At 46.6% G+C, this 22333-nt stretch overlaps 1 protein-coding gene across 3 annotated transcripts in view; it reads right to left on the minus strand.

Annotated features, from left to right (window-relative positions):
- The window catches only part of SERINC5 (serine incorporator 5), a 100809-nt gene that overhangs the window by 38684 nt on the left and 39792 nt on the right, over positions 1–22333 (minus strand). Inside the window, exon 2 of one of the 3 annotated variants that reach the window (XM_045897355.3) lies at positions 13234–13401. The exons of the other annotated variants lie outside the window; for them this stretch is intronic. Within the exon in view, the coding sequence (XP_045753311.1) occupies positions 13234–13401 (168 nt within the window). The remainder of the gene's footprint in view (positions 1–13233; positions 13402–22333) is intronic. 3 annotated transcript variants of the gene reach the window in all.

Raw genomic sequence — 22333 nt, forward strand, 5'->3', positions numbered from 1 at the left:
GAGTGAAGAAAATGGGTTTAAAAAATCCATGCTGACAAGAAGCTAACTTTCTAGCGAAAGGCTCTACACACAGAACCATGTATGTTCTACTTTATGGATATTTCAAGCATTTTCACGGTTAATTTTGGCTATTCATGATTTTTGCCTTAGGTGGGACATGAGAATCTAATATCCCCCAAAAGAATGGACTCTACCACACCTCTAACTTCAAGTTTCTGAGGCCCTAGTCCCTAATCCTCGTCCTGAGGACCAGGACACGGCAGACATTTATGTTTCTGGCCCAGCATCTTTCCCGTTTTACCATTTATTGGACGTGGAATGGGGAGTCCTCAGCAGCAGGGGACACACTCATTTTCTCCCTCCCCACTTTTTCCTGATCACCAAAATGCTTCATTTGGCTACATAAGAAGAATACAAATTATTTTTATCTGTGAATAATTTACCGTTTATTTCAAAAGGCCATGCAGACTAAGATAGATACAGTGTTAAACGTGTCACACCAAATTTACTGCTGCAATATTCTTGTCTCATCGACCTAGCGTGTGATTGACACATCCCAATTATCTACAACTTAAGCAAAGACTCTGGTGCCTTCAACATAACTTTTAAGCCACTGAAGTTCTCCCCCCAGGGAGGAGGGATTGACTACATATGACATGCATAGGGCCACTGATGATCGAACACATGAATCAAAAACTCAGCCTGTGGATCATATCTCGCTGCTTCTGTTTATGAAAATAAAGTTTTATTGGAACCCGGCCACACTCATTTGTTGGCACATTGTTTTGGTTGCTTTTGCCCTACAATGGCAGAGTCTGAGTAGTTGCTAGAGACAACACAGCCCCCAGACCAGAGAATGTTCTACAGGAAAAATTCACCAGCCTACATTAGCAGGAACAACAGCTGGGGAGTAGTGTACCACTGGCGAGTATAAAAAAACATCTCAAAGGCAAATGACAAGTGGGGATAACTTACTCTACAGATCAAAAGCCACGGAGGAGCAGAGCGGTCCATTTGGACTGTCTTCTGAGTGTCCCAGGACCCTGCCCTGCCTTCTCACCTCCATGGAGACTCTTCCTCCCCTCTAGAGCGCTGCTGCCCCAAAATGGAACTTGTGCTTTAAATGAATCTAATTGTACATCTCCCGTATGCCATTTTTAGAGCCGCAAATTAAGTATTTTAATTTATCTGCAGGGTGGTGGAGGACAAGGGGGAGGACATGCCTGGGAGTCCCAGTGCTCCCCTTGCGGAGCCCCCTTTGTTTTTTTTTTTTTAACACTCGGTTGTAACATTTTTAATTTGTGCTGTCCACACAGGACCCTGCATAGAACGGGTGTCAGCCCCCGGAGAGCACCCACCTCCCCCACACAAAAGAGGACAGCGGATGAATATTCAAAGCCAGGGAAGGGAGAGAGGAGACCTCCGACTAGTCGGAGGAGTTGAAAGGGGTTCCCCCACTTCTTTCCACAAACTCGGTGGGGGGGGGGGGCACGTGAGGGGGTGAACAGCAACCCAGGAAGGGGCAATGTGACTCCACCCTCAAAAGCTCTAACAGAAAAAAGTCCTCACATCTGTTATGCAAACACACCCTGTACAACCAAAAATAAAACCCACTCTGATGAAAGCCAGCATTTCAAAAGATAATTTTAGACTTATTTTAAGACTGCAGAAACAGTCATCACTGAAATTTAAAAACCCCACCCCTAAAATGCCTGACCCCCTAGTGATTAAGCTCAAGGCTGCTTTAGAGGGCTACACACTCCATTCCCTCACAAACCTCCTCCCTCCCCTCAGCTCCCCTGTCTCCAGACAAGGACACAGAGAAAACATTCCTGAGTGCTAATGTGACCCCAAAAGTCAACAGAAATGATGGCTAAGCTGACAGCACTGTGTCCAAGTCACTAATGGAGTTCACACACTTGTAGCTTTTCAAACACGCCCACGTGCATATGTGCAGCCCGACATCAAGGGCCTCCTTCTGCATACAATTACCAAACCATTCTCTTCTTCCCCTACCTGGGGTCTGGTTCTCTAAGGACAACTACTGTGTTACTACTTATATCCCCTGCACCTCCCCCAGGGCACTGACATAGGAAAGAACGAAAGACAGGAGGAAGGAAGGAATTATTTGACTTAAAAGACTTCTTCAAGCACAAACTGGATTACAGTTTAACCAAGTAACATGATCACCCTTTTAGATTCTGAAGAGCATCAAGACTCAACTATTCACAATATTTATGTTTCCTGCTCCCAGCGTTTTGAGGCTACTGACTGCGTCGTGCCATTTGTCTGCTCCCTTGGGCCTGTTTTTATAATGATAGAACTGTTCATTTCCAACTGTAAGCTCTTGTCTGTTCTATTTATCCGCAGAGGAGGGCTCCTAGGTCCCGTCAACAGACAGTCATGGAGATGCTTTTGAAGATGACAGAAAAGGGGGTTCATTCTCCCCTTCCCACAGCCAGATCCATCCTGAAACAGAGATCCTCCTTAACACCTGATGCCCCCCAAAAGTTTCTAGGTAATGGATCCTCCAGTCCAAAGACAATGATTGTTGTTTCTTGTTCCCTGGCTCCTGGCAAGCTCATTATTCCTGGACAAGGATCAAACTTCTCTACCCTTGGTTCAGATTCAAGAAAAGACTCTCAGCAGGGTATCCATTAGTTCAAATCGCTGCTTGTAGTACAGAACTATTTCCCACCATCATTTTCCCAGAACTCACTTGTGAGCAGGAGGGTGAGGCCCAAGCAAGGGGAGGAGTGAGGGATGGGAGGGTTGCAGGGACTCTTTGTTTTCTCCCACATGGTGTTAGGTCTGGATGGAATTTAGACCAAAGCTAAGGTTGTTTGGAAACATGTGCCCCCAAAGTCACTCCCACTTGGAGCGGAGGGGACCCAGAGTATTAAGAGGCAGAACCTCACTGCCAGCCCCCCGCAGAAAAATTCTCATTAGGCCACAGTGAAAATATTCCCATGGTGTCCTATCAAGGACTTGAGGTTTGAGGGCCCAAACCCACCTTTGACTTCAGAAACATACTCATTGATGCACTCAACACATACAACGTACAACAGTACAATGAACTCAGCTGCTGTTCGGAAAGAGAACTTCTGGACGCCTGGGTGGCTCAGTCGGCTAAGCGTCTGCCTTCGGCTCAGGTCATGATCCTAGGGTCCTGGGATCGAGCCCCGCATCGGACTCCCTGCTCTGCGGGAAGCCTGCTTCTCCCTCTCCCACTCCCCCTGCTTGTGTTCCCTCTCTCACTGTGTCTCTCTCTGTCAAATAAATAAACAAAATCTTAAAAAAAAAAAAAAAAAAAGAGGGCGCCTGGGTGGCTCAGTTGGTTAAGCGACTGCCTTCGGCTCAGGTCATGATCCTGGAGTCCCGGGATCGAGTCCCGCATCGGGCTCCCTGCTCGGCAGGGAGTCTGCTTCTCCCTCTGACCCTCCTCCCTCTCATGCTCTCTGTCTCTCATTCTCTGTCTCAAATAAATAAATAAAATCTTTAAAAAAAATAAAAATAATAAAAAAATAAAAAAAATAAAAAAGAAAGAGAACTTCTTCTACCCCAGCTGGATTAAATAAAAAAAAAAAAAAAAAACCAAAAACTCCAGAATCAAAGAACTGATCAGGTCAGCAATTTTTTTTTTCTTTCTTTCTTTCTTTTTCTTTCTTTCTTTCTTTCTTTCTTTTTTTTTTTTGCTAATTTGACACTGGTTCTAACACAAAAACATAATAAAATGCCAGCTAAGAATGGGGAGTTCTACTACTCTATAGAGCTTTAATGCTCCAGAATGACACCTGATACTAGGTCTTACGTACACAGTTTTCTTAACATTCAGCTGGTAAACATCAAAATCAAAACAAGAGCCAGACTTTCCAGCTTCAGCATGAATGCCTGTCATCCTAGGCTGGGACAGAAAGTGGAATATTTTTCACTGCTGATATTTGTTTACTTTTAAAATATAATGACACCAAACACAACCCGAAGGCAGTTTGTGTTTTAGATGCAAAGCCGCCAAATATAAAGACTAGATTTGTGGTTGCTCCTATTTTCCACGTCAGACCAACCATCATCCCTGGAGCCCAGCTTCTGGTCCTCACCACAGGAAAGCAGCAGGTGGGGAAGATAAGCTAAGAAAGCTGCCACAGGCCCGAGGCAGTGCTAGTTCCAGAAGGAATACTTCCTCACCGCTGGCTCCAGAAGAAAGATGAGCGTTCGGGAGGAAGGCTCAGTTTGCTAAGGCCTTCCCTGTTACACTTCTGCAAATACCCGAGGGACAACCAAACCCAGGGGGTGCAGTTAGGGACAGGACTGGCCAGGCAGCCAGGAGGCCAGCCCTCCTGGGGCTCTAGTCTCAGCTCCACCTGGGGTCACAGCCTTGGACGAGCCACAGTCCAGGGCCCCACCCTCTCACATGTCAAATGAGGGGTCTCGTTAGAATTCTGACTTAAGATTCTCCCACTTTTAAAATTTCTAACCTTTGGGGCATCTAGCGGACTTGGGCCAGCCTCATCTTGATCATAGGGTGGTGGGTTCAAGCCCCACACTGGGTGCAGAGATACATAAAAATAACATTTTTGGGGATGCCTGGGTGGCTTAGTCGGTTAAGTGGCCGACTCTGGATTTTTGGCTCAGGTGATGATATCATGGGATCCAGACCCATGTTAGGCTCTGCGCTCAGCACGGAGTCTGCTTGTCCCTCTCCCTCTGCTCCCCCCTCCCCCCCAACACTTTCTCTCTCTTGCGCTCTCTCTCTCAAATAAATGTTTAAAAAATAATAATCTTGGGAAAAAAACCCCAAAAATCCTTCTAACCTTCTACTTAAATCATACTCTAAAAGAGGTAATTATTTTCTCTGCATAACCCTTAACACCGTATGATATTTGCTGTCTCTTCACAGGGCAGAACACATCATAACACAGTATCTGTTTTCCATTTCTTATCTGTTTAACTAGATACTTTAACTAGAAATTTTTACTTTTTTTTTTAATCCCCTGAGACTAGCACAGAGAAAGTTTTTCCCACAAACAATACTGACTCGAATGCCTTCACATTCTTCTTAATACTGCAGGTTAAAACTAAAAAGTAAGGTAGCTCATCTACCAAATTTCAGACCCTCAAACATACTGGATCAAACCTCTGTCAATACTAGGAACTACCAAAGTGTTGTTAAATGTCAATGAACTGACTAATTGTTCAGGAAATAACAAAACTGGAATGTGACATCAAGGAGCCTGGTGGGGGTAAATCAAAACTGACTGGAATGCACAGTGGAAACCCAATCAATACTTTTATGACCTGTCTGGGGAAAAGTGTGTGGTCAAGCACTGGATCTAGAAAAAAAGAGAGGGAAGGCATTTGACAGGGTACCAAGCACTGTCCCGAGGAAAGCATGCCCTGGGGCACCTGGGTGGCTCAGTCAGTTGGGCATCTGCCTTTGGCTCAGGTTATGATCCCAGGGCCCAGGGATCAAGCCCCGCATCGGGCTCCCTGCTCAGGGGGGAGTCTGCTTCTCCCTCTGCCTGCCACTCCTGCTCTCTGGCTTTCTCTCTCTAGAGCTCTCTCTCTCTCAAATAAATAAAATATTTAAAAAAGAAAAGAAAAGAAAGGAAAAGCATGCCCTGATTAGCAGATATACGTACTGAAATAACCAAAGCTAGAAATGAATGAGCTGCCCCAGGCAAAGGAGAAGGGAAAGGAATGAGAAGGGTCAGAGGGCAATGTTTCAGGCTCAGGCAAGCCGGGGATGACCACTTTGTTCTGGGTGATGGGGATACTACAAGGTTTGGGTGGCTGGCTACAAATAATTCTTTAACTATTTCACTTTCATCTACTTCCACATAATCTTATACTAATGCTGGCAATATACATGAATTTCCCTCTACCATATCTCCTTCTCCTTTCTCCTCCTGAGAAAGACAATAACGAACAGTGAAAATGACTGAGAAATACACATTAAAAAAATGTACATATCACACCTCTAGGGAATGTGTTGGGAGAGATGGGGTTTTTTTAATAAATAGAGAAAAATTCTTTAAGCCTATCTTGTTACCTTTGTTCAAAGGGTTTAAATCCACAGTTAGCAGCCTTAACATCCATCTCCTTTCCCGCTCCCTAGCAAATTTTGGACTTCACAATAAACGTAGAAATTGTGATTGATTACAGTATGTACTGAAGATTTTTAAAGTGGGGGTGGGTAGGGCGCCGGGATGGCTCAGTCTGTTGAGCCGTTTGACTCGTGATTTCAGCTCCGGTCATGATCTCAGGGTCCTGAGACTGAGTGCCTCCCCCACCCACTTCCCTGTCGGGAGCTCAGCAGGGAGTCTGCTCAAAACTTTCTTCCTCCCTCTCCCTCTGCCCCTCCCCAGCCCCCTCAAAATAAATAAATCTTTAAATAAATAAATAAAAGTGGGGGTGGGGTGGGGGGTGATGAATGTTACTTGAGGAAGGAGAGGCCTGGTTTAGATCCAATTCAGTGTCCTACCTCCACCCCACATTAGTCCTAAAACTGAGTGGTCCATTGTGATCAAGACAAGTTCAATTTCTAAATAGTTACTTGGATGAAAATGCCTGATTCCAGTGAGCAAGAGGGTAGACTACTTACAGCAGAGAAGGGCTTCTTGGATCTCAGCCTCGGGCTATGGGCATAGATTTGCACAGACCACTCTAGAACATTCCACTCAGCAACTTCCCCAGAGCTCAGGGTAGATGGGGTAAGAGAAGCTTCGTGTCCATTTTCATATTGATAGCTTTGTCAGACGTTTGTGAACTCAAAGAGCTTAAGCGACTTCAGGAGTGGCAAATCCACATGCCTTTCTTCAGGGGCAAGAAGTAATGTGTGAGACACAGTGTAAGTAAACTGTGATGGGGCCTCTGAGGAGCCACAGCATGCTCACCCCTCCTAAAGGAGCCAAGTTTAAATTTTAAACTAATGATAATAAAAACCACTGTCCAAACAAGAGCCTGTAGGCCAATGCATGAGTCCTGGGCTCACCTGCAATCTCTGGGTGTGGCACCAGCTGACGCCTGGAGGCAGGCATTCCAACGTCAGACTGGCTGACTTGCAGCAAGTCCCAGGAGAGAATGGAATGTAAGGACTGCTTTTAGGACACTGAAGAGGGGGCGCCTGGGTGGCTCAGTCGGTTAAGGGTCTGTGTTCCGCTCAGGTCATGATCCCAGGATCCTGGGATCCAGCCCCATGTTGGGCTCCCTGCTCAGTGGGGAATCTGCTTCTCCCTCTCCCTCTGCCCCCTCCCCCCAGTTTGCAGCTCTATCTCAAACGAATAGATAAAATCTTAAAAAAAAAAAAAAAACACTGCAGCCGGGAGTCCTGCTCCAGTCCACATCCTATAGACCTTGCCCACGGGTCCTTAAAAATCCACTCTGCCCTGCAGCGTTATATCACCCTGTGCTGAAATTAACCACAAAGCTCTTTTCATCCAGGGCAAGAACCACCAAAGCAAAAACTAAGGTTTTTGCATTCTCACTTAAAGGAAAACGGACCTAAACCCACGAGAAAAGACTGTATAAGGTAAAACATGTTTCCAAAAGAGACCAAATAAGATTATAAACAAAGCGGAATGTCTTCTAAAGCAAATGAACTGGCACACCTGGCTGACTCAGTAGGAAGAGGATGTGCTCTTGATCTCAGGGTCATGAGTTTGAGCCCCATGTTGGGCACAGAGTTTACTTTAATTAATTAACAAATAAAAAATGAAAGAACAAAAAAAGGTTGCTATCAAAAACAAAGATCTTAATAGCCTCTCCTCTCAATACAAGGAATAGTTGTTCAAAATTTAAGCTTGGGGCACGTCGGTGGCGCAGTCGGTTACGCATCTGCCTTCGGCTCAGGTCATGATCCCAGGGTCCTGGGACTGAGCCCAGGGTTCCCTGCTCAGTGGGGAGCCTGCTTCTTCCTCCGCCTGTCACTCCCCCTGCTTGTGCGCCCTCTCTGTCAAATAAATAAATAAAATCTTTGAAAAAACTTTAAGTTTAAAGCAAACATATAACAACACAAAACCCAGTACTCTACAACGTGGAACACGTGTTTGGGTTCCAAAGAAAATAAAATGCAAAGACTGAGCCAGTTCAGGCACTAACCTACCACCCATCTCAATGAATGAGTGCAGCCTGGGGACAACATGGGACGCGAGTGAAGAAAATGGATCTAAGACGGTTCAGGTTAGGCCCATTTAAGGCTCTTCCTACGCTGGCCTGGCACCTGAGTTCACAGGGAGGAAGGCCCGAGGGCCACATAAATCACCTGTCCTGCCCTCTCCAAGGCAGGTTGGGTTTTTGAGGCCCCTCCTCCACAGGAAACAAGGAGAAACTTCCCCTTTCTCCTCCCTCTTAAAAAGCCAGGCAGATTCCAAGGGGACCAAAACCTCAAAGTGTCATCATTTGCTTCCAAGTATAGAAGTTACATCTTGACTTAGTGGTGCAGGTCAGGAGGCTTAAGTCTCTCATCCTACATTCTGAAATGGATTTTTAATCCCCTAGCATCAAATATCTCAAGACTGATGAGGGAGCAGAAGGCAAGCTGAGGACAAAGCACAAGCGGACACCCCACAAACCAGCCCCCTCCCCCCTGGTGGGATGGTGTGACATTCCTCAGTCACTCCAGGCTGCCCTAAAGCTAAGAGAAGGGAAAAACAAACAGCTGACTGACAGAGATCACAGTCCTGCAGGACAGGAGTCTCCATCAGTTTACAAATGTCTTAGTGATTTACAAGGAAAAAGCATTCTAACCAATAGCCTAACTTTCAGAAACCCACAGACTCAATTTCCTGGAGCCCTAACAGCACCCTCTCCCCCACAGTGATGTGGGAAACAAAGGTAGAAGGGAATATAAATAAAATAAAATTTCCATATAACTTGCAGCCCACTGACAAATACTTGAGGCAGGCAGAGTATAATGTTCCTCCAGGACACTCCCAACTGTCTGAACACCTTACTAGGAGGAAAAACAACACCTTAACTTGACACTAGCCAGGCCTCCAGCATCCCGAGAGTCTTCTTTAGCATATGAAAGTCCTTTTGGAGACCTCCCTTTGTCCTTACCTCCCCCAACTCCCAAGTATATAATCAGCCACCCCTCACAACCCCAGGGCAGCAGCTCTTTCTGCCCATGGGTCCTGTCCCCGTGCTTTAATAAAATCACCTTTTTGCACCAAAGATGTCTCAAGAATTCTTTCTCGGCCTTCAGCTCAGGACCTCACCAACATTCCAAAACCACATCTAAACTATACCTGCTTGGGGAGCCTGGGTGGCTCAGTAGGTTACGCCTCCAACTCTTGACGGGCTCAGGTCATGATCTTGGGGTCATGAGATCGAGCCCAGCATTAGGCTCTGCGCTCAGCGGGGAGTCTGCTGGGGATTTTTTTCTCTCCCTCTCCTCTCTCTCTCAAATAAAGATATCAATCTTATTTTTTTAAAAGATTTTATTTATTTATTTGACAGAGAAAGACAGAGCGAAAGAGGGAACACAAGCAGGGGGACTGCGAGAGGGAGAAGCAGACTTCCCGCCGAGCAAGGAGCCCGAATGCGGGGCTCGATCCCAGGACCCTGGGATCATGACCTGAGCCAAAGGCAGACGCTTAATGACTGAGCCGCCCAGGCGCCCCAATAAATAAATCTTAAAAAAAAAAAAAGACTATACCTGCTTGAATTACAGGATTAATGACATGAATGACCTTCAGTAAAACGGCTCCTACATTTTGGGAGGGGAAACCTGCCCCAGGAGAACTCAGAAATCACGCCCTGCATCACCAGCACTTGGTAGAGTTTGCTCTGAGCCAAAGTTCTCATGGGAAAGAAGAGTTTCCCTAGTGAAAGGAGGGAGGATGAACTTTGGCTGGGCAGCTCCTTGCAGCTCCCTCCTGCTCAAATTTAAACTTGGGCCACATTTTGAAACCAAGCCCAAAAAAGAAAAGAAAAGAAAAAAAAAAAAAAAAAAAAAAAAAAAACACCAACTAAAAAGGAGGGCTGCCCTCGTGTTCTGAACCCACGCACCAAAGGCCCGTGTGGCTCTGGACAGAGTCCCGTCCTCTGCAGACAAAGGTGAGAATGCTGGGTAGGAGGCCATGACACACTCCCATCCGGGCAGTTACAAGCAAAGCATACACGCTCTCTCCTTTTCCCAGCGCATCCTCAAACATTTCCACAGTCCCAACAAAGCGGGGGCGAGGACTGCCACAGAAGCCCAGTGGGTGTCCCCACAAGGGGACCTTTCAACACCCGCCCTCAAGCATTGCCTGAGGATGAGGTCAGCCTCCATTCTACAGGCTGCAAACAAGCTGACTTTGTGACCAGTGGGCCTGCCCTCCATGAGGCCCTAAAAATGGAAAAGGATTGCTTTTCCCCACAGAGACCTCATTCCCTATGCAGAAAGGCCAGCCAAACCATTTTTAAATAAGTACATTCAGGAGACAGGCATAGAAACACTCACAAGAGCCAATGTGAGGAGTCAGGTTTGCCCCTACCCCCCCATCCTGCCTGACCCCAAATCACCCTGTACACACACACACCACTGCTGGGCTCATCTCCCTAAATATGTCTGTTTCTATAAGGACACGTTCCCACTCAAGAATTGATAATGGCTTCCAACTGGCCACCAAACCACGGTCAAAGGCCTAACCTTGGCACTAAAATCCCTGCAAGGCCGTTCTACCTACCCATGTCTCATCTCTTTGCCCTCCTGTCCACCTACAGAGCCTAGGCGTGAAGAACACATTCAGCCTGGGTTCAAATCCCAACTGTACCACTTAGGGCTGGAGCCCTCCGGCAAGGTACTGAAATGATTCAGTGCCTCAGCACCTACTGCTCAGCTGAGTGCAGTAGTGAGGAACCAAGAGGATTCAGGTAAAATGCTCAGAATAAAACCCGGCACCTGGTATCACCCAATACATATTAGCAATTAAAACAGTCATTATTATTACCCAAGTCACTGCCCATGAAGCCTCCCTTAGTGATACCACTCAGCACTCAACCTCTTCTGTTTCTTAAACGTTCTACGAAGACTTGGAAATCATAGACACTGGCTGAAGTCGTAAAGGAGTGTTTCATAGGGGCAGGTTACTTGGATGGCCATCAAATGTTAAAATTATTTTTATTATTAAAGTCATATCCTGAAATGTATACCTGTGGCTCCCAAAGGAACCCCGCCCTCGAGTAACCATGTTTCAGATGGGTTCACCACTATATGTTTATAGAGTCTCGGGTTTTGTTTCTTGGATCCGAAGCTTAATTCTACGGAGACTGAAAATTTCTGAAGGGCCGGAATTGCAGCAGAGACATCTGATACCCGCTCAGAATTCCTGCCACAACCACCGTGGACCCTCAAACCAACGCCTGCTACATTTAGATAGAGAACATGAAGTTACCTGAAAAACAAAGGTGATAAATGGGAGATCAAATGCCCTTTCAGTATTTCTCCTCTCAAACTTCCTGCATACAAACATACAAGACCCAACCACAGTATGACGAAGAGAATTGGTGCTAACTACCACCAACGTAGAGCGAAGCCTGGTGTGGTCTAACGAGGCAGCCTTAGCTCTGGGTCTCCCTGCCCTCAAGTTTCCAAAGCACTTCATGCCTCCCGTCATACGGCACTTACTAATTTCTACCTTGTTTATGCCTCAGAAGACTTTACACCCTGTCTTCCGCAGGAGAAGCTCCATCTCTCCCAAGCGTGAATGCCCCAGAGCCCCCGCTGCAGTGCCTTACTGAGGAGAGAGCCAACGTTTAAAGCAGTCAGCGGAGAATCCCAATTTTACAAGCTTCCACAGTGGCTCCACTCTATTCCAGGCCGTACAGCCACAGTGATCGAAGCATTACCTAACAGAACTCTTCGAAGGACCCAATGGATAAGAATGTATCAAGTGGGGGCGCCTGGGTGGCTCAGTTGGTTAAGCGACTGCCTTCGGCTCAGGTCATGATCCCGGGGTCCTGGGATCGAGTCCCACATCGGGCTCCCGGCTCAGCGGGAAGCCTGCTTCTCCCTCTCCCACTCCCCCTGCTTGTGTTCCTGCTCTCGCTGTCTCTGTCTCTGTCAAATAAATAAATAAATAAAATCTTTAAAAAAAAAAAAAAAGAATGTATCAAGTGCTTTTAAGGAAATGGTTGTTTTGAAGCACTTGAGAGTATATTTAAGACAGTCTGTACTATCAGCCTAAGGTTGGGGAGAACAGACTCTTGCTCGGGAGTTGCTCCTGGTGATGTCACCTCCAGTGTGGAGGGGGACCACTGGAGCGCTACCCCTGGCCTCCTCCCCATCCTCATTCTGCTGGGCCCCAGGAAAACAGGCTTGGACAGCCAGGCTTTCCTTGGACCAGAGCTGCAACACGCTTGCTGTAGGCGAAGTCTGGTCCAGCCCAGTGAGACTGGTAATGGGTGGGGTCCCCCCGTGAAAAAGCCTAACTCGCTCTGGGGTTCAGTAGTAGGAAGCCCCCTTCAATTGCAGATCCAAGCCACACTGTCTCACATCAGCTTTACGAGGGATTAAGGTGATGTCTGGCATCTGTCTGCTGACCCTGTAGTCTCTTTTTGTCAATTTGTTTAGAACCTAGGAAGAGAAATGTTATTTATTGGGCTCCCTCAAAACCCCCAACATGTCCCCCTGTCATCTGGCTGATTAAAAGGCCTCCCATGGGGAAAGTCCACGAAAAGGGCCTACGTGTCTTCATCAGCATCACATCACCAGGCCCGCCGCAGCATGATACGCTGCCCAAGAAATGGCCAGAAATCCGCCCCGCACCCTTGGAGACACCCAACCACAAACGATACATCAGCAAAGTAAAAACCGCCCTACGGCCCACTCCCCATTATCTGTGGGATTTTCTAAGCTTTATCCTGCTTCCCACGTAGGCCAAGTTGCGTTTACAACAGCTGCTACTTGAGACCCTGGCGGCCATCCTGGCGACAAGGGAAAAGGACGAAGTCGCCAAGGAAAGACCGTACATCCGAGGGGGCACAGCTATAAACAAGGCTACACCCGCCCAAGACACACGACCACACCCGAAGCGTCGGATCGTACCTGGACTGCTGCTAGAGGGCAAGCCGCTGAGGGGCTCCCCCGCGCGGCAGCAAAGCACCGAGGAGGTTGCCGGAAGGGTCAGAGGACGCGAGTCGAGCCCGAACCACACCGGGGTGGCTGGGCCCCATCGTCCGCACTGACAGCTGCCCGCACGCCCTCCTCACCCGCGGGAAGCGGGAAGGGCTGGACGGAGGCTGACTTACGCGCTCTTTCATCTCGGTAGCCACGGTCCTGGACATCATGACGCAGCAGAGCAGCACGACGAGGATGAAGTAGAGCGCGTACATGAAGCGCGTGCTCCGGGACTGTCGGATCCTGGGGCCGCAGCCGCAGCACAGGGAGCAGCCGGCAGAGCCGCAGCAGCAGGCCAGCTAGGGGGCGGACACAGAACAGCCTCTCAGAGCCACGGCCCCGCAGACCCGCACGCCAGCCCCCTGCAGGTCCGCCCTGCGCACGGCACCGCGGTGGTCTGAGGGCGTCTTCGGTGCAAGGCAGCCCGTGGCTCGGGAGACGCCCGGCCATTACACTCAACGCTCACGGCTCCCCTGAAGCCCCGTCGTCAGTGCTCCGAGGGAAAACGGAGATCTCGGAGACCAGCTAAGGGTGAGAGAAGAAGCCAAGAAGGAGAAAAGGGACGAAGTGGGGTGGGAAGAACGTGGGGAAAAAAAAAACAAGAAGCTGGGCCCAAGAAAGGGACTTGGCAAAAACCTGCGAGGCAAGGAATGAACTGTATAAACTCCCCGGGACGGCGGGATGGGAAAGGTACGTGGGCGGGTAGGCAGCCTCCTTCGCAGGCAATAACGGGAGTGCGTAACTTGAAGCTCCGAAGCCACAGGCGCCCCTTACACAGCTCCGTGCCCCTAACGGTAAGCTGCTGGGCTAACGAGCAGGCCCGGGCGCCGAGGAGCACAGAGATCCTGCTGTACCCCTAGCAACACGCACCTTTTCGGTGGGGAAACGGATTCCCCCCCCCCCCACCTCTGATGGGGCTTCATTGGTCAATGCAACTAGACATCATCTGGGAATATTAAATAAAACAGGGATTAAATTTTCAAGTTTGAGATTGGTGTTAATTTTTTTTCTTTTTAAAGACTCCTTTTTTTAGACCACTCTGAGGTTTACAATAAAATTGAGAAGACACAGAGATTTGCCATATACCCCTCCTCCCACACATGCAAAGCCTCCCCCATTAGCAATACCACTCATCAAAATGGTACGTTTTTTACCAAGGGTAAACCTACGCTTGCATTTCATCATCATCACCCAAAGTCTACAGGTTACCTGAGGGTTCACTCTTGGTGTATGTTCACTGGGTTTGGATAAATGTATAATGACTCACACCCATCATTATAACATCATACACAGTATTTTCACTGTGCTAAAAAGAAACTCGATCTTTAGGAAAGCATAGGGCGATGGGGGCACTGTTGTTTTAAAAGTTCAGGCTCGGGGCGCCTGGGTGGCTCAGATGGCTCAGACCTGCCTTCGGCTCAGGTCACGATCCCAGGGTCCTGGGATCGAGCCCCGCATCAGGCTCCCTGCTTGGCGGGGAGCCAGCTTCTCCCTCACTGTCCTACTGTTTCCCCAGCTTGTGCCCTCTTGCTCTCTCTGTCAAATAAATAAATAAAATCTTAAATAAATAAATAAATAAATAAATAAATAAATAATAAAAGTTCAGGCTCAAGGGGTGCCTCGGTGGCTCAGTCGGTTAAGCCTCCGCCTCTTAGTTTCAGCTCAGGTCAGGGTCTCCAGTCGTGAGATCAAGCCCAGCGTTGGTCTCCGTGCTTAGCACGGAGCCTGCTTGAGATTCTCTCTCCCTCTGCCTCTCTGGCCCCTTTCTCCCTCTCTTTCTCTAATAAATAAATAAATGTGTTTGTTTGTTTGTTTGTTTGTTTTTAAAAAAAGAAGGTTCAGACTCAAAATCAGCCTGCCAGAGTTTGGAACCTGGCTCCTCTGTCTACTAGCTGTGTACCGTTGAGTACAAGGTATTTACCCTTTTAAGACTCAGTTTCCTCATTTATAAAACTGGGGTAGTAACAGTATTTATGCTTGTGCTATGGTCTCATAGGTGACTTGATCTAACACACCTGGTGTTAGGAAGGGATTCTCTTAAACCAACAGGAAATTTTACAAAAGAAATTACCATAACCTGCAAATAACAACTAAACCTTACAGATATTAACACTACAATCAGGGCGCCTCGGTGGCTCAGTTGGTTGAGCGTCTGCCTTCGGCTCAGGTCATGATCCCAGGGTCCCGGGATCGAGCCCCGCATCGGGCTCCCTGCTCGGCGGGGAGCCTGCTTCTCCCTCTGCCCCTCCCCCTGCTCATGCTGTCTCTCACATGCTCGCTCGGTCTCAGATAAATAAATAAAAACCTTAAAAAAAAAAAAACTACAGTCAATTTAACGTCTAAAACCTAAAAACTCAATGTCTTGGTGATGATTTGGAAGGAAGTTCGTGGCGTCTCATGGTTTGAACACAAGCATCAGTTCGAATGCCACACTGTAAACACCACTTACAATGGGAAGAGGTCACACGTATACAGGTGTAACAGGCTGTAATCATAACCATGTTTTCACATCTTCCTTCGTTTACTTCGGGAAACCGCCACACGAAGCTTCAAGCTTATGCATTCCCTTAGTCTGTAGGCAAACTAACCTACTTTCCTTGAGAACTGCAGACCACCGGCCTTAAGGGGTAAAGGACCAGACTTCCCCAGAGAAGTCCTGACCACATTGGAACACAGCTGCTGCTGATGCCAGCAAGTATGTTCAGGGCCATGCCAATATATGACTATTTGCCTGGGCACCACCTTATCCTGCAGGTAGCCACCCCCAGCCCCAGTGTCCCACATCTTCCCCTTTAAAATATTTTCTGGCTTTGCCTGGACAGGGAAGATGGTCTTTGGAACATCAGTCCACCACCTTCCCAGGCTGCCAGCTTCCTGAATAAAGCAACCTTTCATTTCCCACCATCACCTGTCTCCCAAGTACTGATTTTTGAAGCAGCTGAGCCTGAGGTCAGCACTGGTTCCCTGCCCAGTAACACCATTCACTGTTTGAGTACTTTGCATACTATTTCATCACTTGTTTGCTAATGCACTCTTCCCATCTTATGTTCAGTTTTCCAAACCGTCTTCCTCAAAAGACTCTTCTGGCCTCCTAAGGGTCGGCCGCTGCCTTGTAAGATAAGTCACTCTGCTTGGGCTGGGCTAACAGCTCACACAAGAGAGATCCCAACACTGCTGCATGTGGGTGGTTCTGATAGGTTACCTTCCTTTATAATTCACTCACATCCTCTATCCCTGACTTTACTGACCTCTTTCTTAGCCTTAGGCCCAAATTTCCCCCTCTCCCCCACCTTCTTTCCTGCTCTCTCCTTCCACTGACATAGCACTCTTTTCTCTTGGCCCTCGCCTTCCTCCTCCTCACCTCCCAAATTCTTTCCCAACTGTCTCCTTTGTTGGCTGCTAACTTTTTTTTTTTTTTAATTTTATTTATTTATTTGAGAGAGAGAATGAGAGAGAGAGAGCACATGAGAGGGAGGAGGGTCAGAGGGAGAAGCAGACTCCCCGCCGAGCAGGGAGCCCGATGCGGAACTCGATCCCGGGACTCCAGGATCATGACCTGAGCCGAAGGCAGTCGCTTAACCGACTGAGCCACCCAGGCGCCCGGCTGCTAACTTTTTTTAGTTCTATAGTTTTAAATAACCAGTCTTACTGTATTTCAAATTCAAATGCAGTAAAATATTTATTCTATTTGGGAAAAGAAGTATTTTTAAAGCAGTTAATGCTTCCCATGACAGAATGTTCCCATAGTACAATCAACATTCAAACTATCTCCAGATTTTATATTTTATTTTTATATTTATTCTTATATTTATATTTTTATATTTACACTGTATTTTATTTATTTAAATTTATAAAAGTATTTATTTATATATTTATTTATATTACATATTTATAGAAATTATTTTATATATTATTCTGTTATTTTTTTTTTTTTTAAAGATTTTATTTATTTATTTGACAGAGAGAAAGCGAGAGCAGGAACACAAGCGGGGGAGTGGGAGAGGGAGAAGCAGGCTCCCCGCCGAGCAGGGACCCGATGTGGGCCTCAAACCGAGGACCCTGGTACCATGACCTGAGGCCAAAGGCAAACGCTTCACCAACTGAGCCACCCAGGTGCCCTCTTTGTTATTATTTAAAGGCAAGCAGTGGGGTGCCTGGGTGGCTCAGTCGTTAAGCGTTTGCCTTCGGCTCAGGTCGTGATCCCGGGGCCTTGGGATCAAGCCCCACATCGGGCTCCCTGCTCAGCGGGAAGCCTGCTTCGCCCTCCCCCACTCCCCCTGCTTGTGGTTCCCTCTCTCTGACAAATAAATAAAATTAAAAATACATATATACATGCACATGTGTAAGTAGGTGTATCCATGTGTATATACAGGTTTGTGTGCACATACACCTACACCTGATATTAGAATCTAACAGCCATTCTCTACTAGCCTAAGAGTTACCTATCAAATCAAACTATGCCAATCACCAAGGATACAAGTGCACTATCTTAACCTAGACACTGATATATATACCAAGTGTATATTCAAAATGGCGTTCTTTAAAGAAATGTTATGCTAGCATCTAGAAAATCTCACAGTGCTGCTGACTTACCACTTCTTTTAGGAAGAGCATAATTTGGAATAAAATGGGTTCACATCCAGCGCCTGCCACTTACAGGTTTATTACTTTGAGCATGTCACTCACACTGATCTTCAAACTGGAAAAAATCAATTCCTGGCCAGCCTAACTTCCAGCTCTGTCACAAGCTTGTTACCTCTGGCTCCAGGGAGCCTAAACTTTTACTGAACAAATTAGGTTATAAAAAACAGATGTAGGGCGCCTGGGTGGCTCAGTCGTTAAGCGTCTGCCTTCGGCTCAGGTCATGGTCCCAGGGTCCTGGGATCGAGCCCAGGATCAGGCTCCCTGCTCCACGGGAAGCCTGCTTCTCCCTCTCCCACTCCCCCCGCTTGTGTTCCTGCTCTCGCTGTGTCTCTCTCTGTCAAATAAATAAATAAAATCTTTAAAAAAAAAAAAAAACAGATGTAGAACGTACAACATAAGAGTGAACCCTAGCGAAAACTATGGACTTCAGTTAATAATGATTTGTCAATGTAGATTCATTAATTGTAACAAGTGTACAACCCCATGGGGGCTGTTGACAACGCAGAGGCTATGCATATGTGGGGGCAGGAGATGGCTCTGTACCTTCCTCTCAGTTTTGCTGTGAACCTAAAACTGCTCTAAAATAATAGTCTACTTTAAAAATATAAAATAACATAAATGAATAAAACAGGACCCGTCAATGACTCAATAGAATAAATAATGATGAATAATGAATAATATATGATAAAGTCATAATAGCAAAACTCCTCAAACAAAATGGCTGGCAATTCCACTCCATAGGGCCATGTTCACAAGTCATGTGATGCATTCTGAGTCTCTCATACCAGCATTATATTATGAAGAGCATTAAGGGCTTTAATTTGTAGATACTGCATACTCTCCTCTCCCACAAGAAATGATTATACACTCAAGAGAGACCCAAGAAATCTCTTTGGAGGATAATGCTTGCAATTCTTCTGAAAGTTCATTCTGCTAATATGCTTGCAGAAGGGCACAGGGATTTAGTGTAACGTTGTTCATTATATGCATGAAAACTGTCTTTTTCTCCAGCTACGTGGGGACTGGAAAAATAATGGGCTGTGTATACAATAGGATATAGTTAAAAAGAGTAAGTCAGTTTGTAGACTGAATTGTGCCCTCCCCTCTCCCCTCCCCAACCCTGAAAATTCATATGTTCAAGTCCCAAGCCCCACTACCTCAGAATGTGGCTATATTTGGAAACAGCGTTCTTAAAGAGGTAATTAAAGTTAAATAAGATCATTGGAGTGGGTGCTAATCCAACATGACTAGTGTCCTTGTAAGAAGAGGAGGTCAGGACAAAGACACACACACAAAGTAGACCACATGAAGACACAGGGAGAAGACTGCCATCCCGAAGCCAAAGACAGGGGCCTCAAAAGAGACCAACCTGCCAACTCCTTGATCTAGGAATTCCAGCCTCCAGCACTGTGAGAAATGAAATTTCTATTGTTTAAGCCACTCCAGCCATGGTACATTTTTATGACACCTCCAGCAAGCACAGCCAGCATGCCCTGGTATTTTATATGCATGCCCGGCGGTTGGGGGGGGGGGGCAGGGGCCGCTAACGTACATGTGCCTACAGTGACCACTGATGCTGATTATCTGTAGAGTGGGTCTAGATATGGGAGGACAAGACGATGTCGACTTCTCACTGCGCTCCTCTGCTTGGGTTTTTATCACGCTCAGGTGTTAACTCTTATGATTAACAAAAGAAAATTGCTTAAGAAAAGTTAAGTTTGAAAATACTGATACAGAAGCATCTGCAAATATGGTGTTGACTTACATGATGTTTTTTCCTTTCTGAAGAACCTTCCCCTCCCCCAAACATAGCAAAAAAGAAAAGTCTTCAAAGAGCCCTTTATACCCTCTATGTAAGTTCATTTAAAATAGCAGTGGTATGGGGGCACCTGGCTGGCTCAGTTGGTGGAGAGTGCGACTCTAGATCTTGGGGTGTGAGTTCGAGCCCCATGTTAGGTGCAGAGATTGCTTAAAAATGAAATGTTTATTTTTTTTTTTTAGATTTTATTTATTTATTTATTTATCAGAGAGAGAGAGAGAGAGCACAAGCAGGGGGAATGGCAGGCAGAGGGAGAAGCGGGCTCCCCTCGATGCGGGTTCCCCTCAATGCGGGACTCAATCCCAGGACCCTGAGATCATGAACTGAGCCAAAGGGGGGATGCTTAACCAGCTGAGCCACCCAGGCATCCCAAAAATAAAAATCTTAAAAAAAAAAAAAATAGCAACAGTATGAATAGCAAAAGCTTTTGGAAACAGAAGGGACTTTGTCCTGGCCAGGAAAGAATCAAAATGAAAGGATAAGCCAGCTACTTGCTGTTACCTGGAGCTGGGCCTCCCCGCTTAGAGTAACTCTTCTCCTATCTAAGGACACCACACATCCCCCCCCCCCACCAAATAAATAAATATCAGTCTCCCCTCCCCTGCCCTGGCTTTGGGCACAGATAGTTCTTCCAAGGGACTGATCTCAGGCATGTGAGGACATGAGCTAGGGCTGGTTTTAACTTCCCTCTGTCAAATTAAAAAGCATAATTCCTTTATTACTTAGAATCCCCAGCTGGCAACTCCAATTAGAAATAGCAAAGAATCAGGAAGAAAGCCAAAGAGATAAGTATCTGTGCACACACATAGAACAGGTATCTTATTTATGACCGTCCCTCCCTCCCTCAAGTCTTATTTTCACAGTTGTAACAGCCTTGCTTAAGCCCACAGCTGCTCGGAGGGAAAAACTGGTGGGAGTTCTCTGGCCCAAGAACCAGAAGACCTGGATTCTAGCTCTGAGTGGCTTTGCGTAAGTCATCTTTCCTCTCTGGGGCTTCGTTTTCCTCACTTGAAAATTGAAGGAGCCTAGGCAGACAACAGATAGTAGGTAAACAGGTTTCATCTCACATCGCACAGCCCACCAGCGGTGCTAGCCTGGAATGCTGTCTGAGGTGCATCCTAAGGCTCAATGTCTCCCCAGAAAAAATAAGTACCACCTGCCAGAGGCATGCTGGCATTCATGCTACGTTTTTGTCATCCCTGCAAGAAGTTACAAGATATCCCCACCATCCATAAATACTTAGATGTTCAAAAAATGAACTGCAGGGACGCCTGGGTGGCTCAGTCGGTTAAGCGTCTGCCTCCAGCTCAGGTCATGATCCCAGGGTCCTGGGATCGAGCCCCCGTGTGTGTCGGGCTCCCTGCTCAGCTTCCTCTTCCTCTGCCCCTCCCCCCCACTCGTGCTCTCTCTTCTCTCTCTCTCTCAAATTAATGAATAAAATCTTAAAAAAAAAAAAAGAAAGAAAGAAAAATGAACTGCACGAGGCAAGCACACGGAGTTAACCCCAAAGCAAGAGAAAAACCAGTCCTAAAGAGAAGCAAGAACTAGGAACTGGAGCAGCTGAAAGCCCTTCAAACACCCCACAGGGAATGTGAGCATCACTTGCTTCCGGCCTCTGCTCTCATGGTACAGCTCACACAGGGCACTGTGCTCACTCATCCATCACGTTCCCTTCGTTCCACTTAGGAAGGCAAAAAAGGACACTTCAGCCACAAGAACATACCAAAGAGGGTCACTATTTTATTTTGACTTTCAGCGCTTTAGTTTGGAAGCAGTAAATCCCTCAGCAAGGTGGAAAACATTCATTCAGAAGGACTTATTCCTCGAGAGTTCTGGATAGCCATGTTGGCTTTAGTGTGTCTAAACTAAGTCCAAACTTCGAAAGGAAAGAAATCTCCAAATCTGACACCACCCTTTATGCAGTTGTTTTTCCCAACTTGGAAATATAGGAGCCCTAGCAGAGCAGAGGAAAGACATAAAAGCCTTCTGTAACTACAAGAACTATAATATGTCCCTTAATAATGGGTGGGTGAAGCTCCTCAAATACTGAAGCTGTTGAAGGTGTTAAAAGCAGAACCCAGGTTCCTGGGCATGCTGCGGGGTTTATATTATCAAAGAAACAGAAGCAAAACATTAAAGCGTAAAAACTGGGTTCAAATTTTTTTATTCAACTAAATAGTGTTCTCTAACCTTTAACCCTACTTAGATTTCCACATCTTTCAGTAATACACAATACTATGCACGCGATGTCACAGCCCGCTTTGCTTCGTCCCCCTTTGAGGTTTTAGGATTACTTATGAATCACCAGGGGTCCGCGGAGAGGTAATGAACAACTGACTCTACTCTGACAAGCAATATTTATTTAAACTCTAGAGCCCACAACCAACATTTTGCAGCTCATTCCGGCCCAAGCTCAAAAACAGCTTCGCATCGAGCTGGCAGAGACCTTTTTACTACAAGAAGGCAGAGGTGACGGTAAATAGCAATGCTTGCCACCATGCTGTCACAGGCTCCCTTACTGGGAGCTATGCAAGGGAAAGAGGAGGTTTCAAAGTTGGGAGCTCAAGAACACACAACTCCCTCTGCTCAGTAAAGAACTATCTCACCAAACAACAAATACAAGTGGCAGGTGGTCCCTAAGGCACAAAGCGATCATGTGGTAGGAAACTCAACACGTATTACACACGTGTCAGTAAACTGCTTTGGGCCTTACAGGGGCTTTCTCCCATACAAAAGAAGAGAGGGCAGCTCATTACGGCGTACTTAAT

Source organism: Mirounga angustirostris, unplaced genomic scaffold, assembly GCF_029215605.1.
Source record: "Mirounga angustirostris isolate CCGP_5_RB_7025 unplaced genomic scaffold, mMirAng1.0.hap1 SCAF_7, whole genome shotgun sequence".
NCBI classification, from domain to species: domain Eukaryota; kingdom Metazoa; phylum Chordata; class Mammalia; order Carnivora; family Phocidae; genus Mirounga; species Mirounga angustirostris.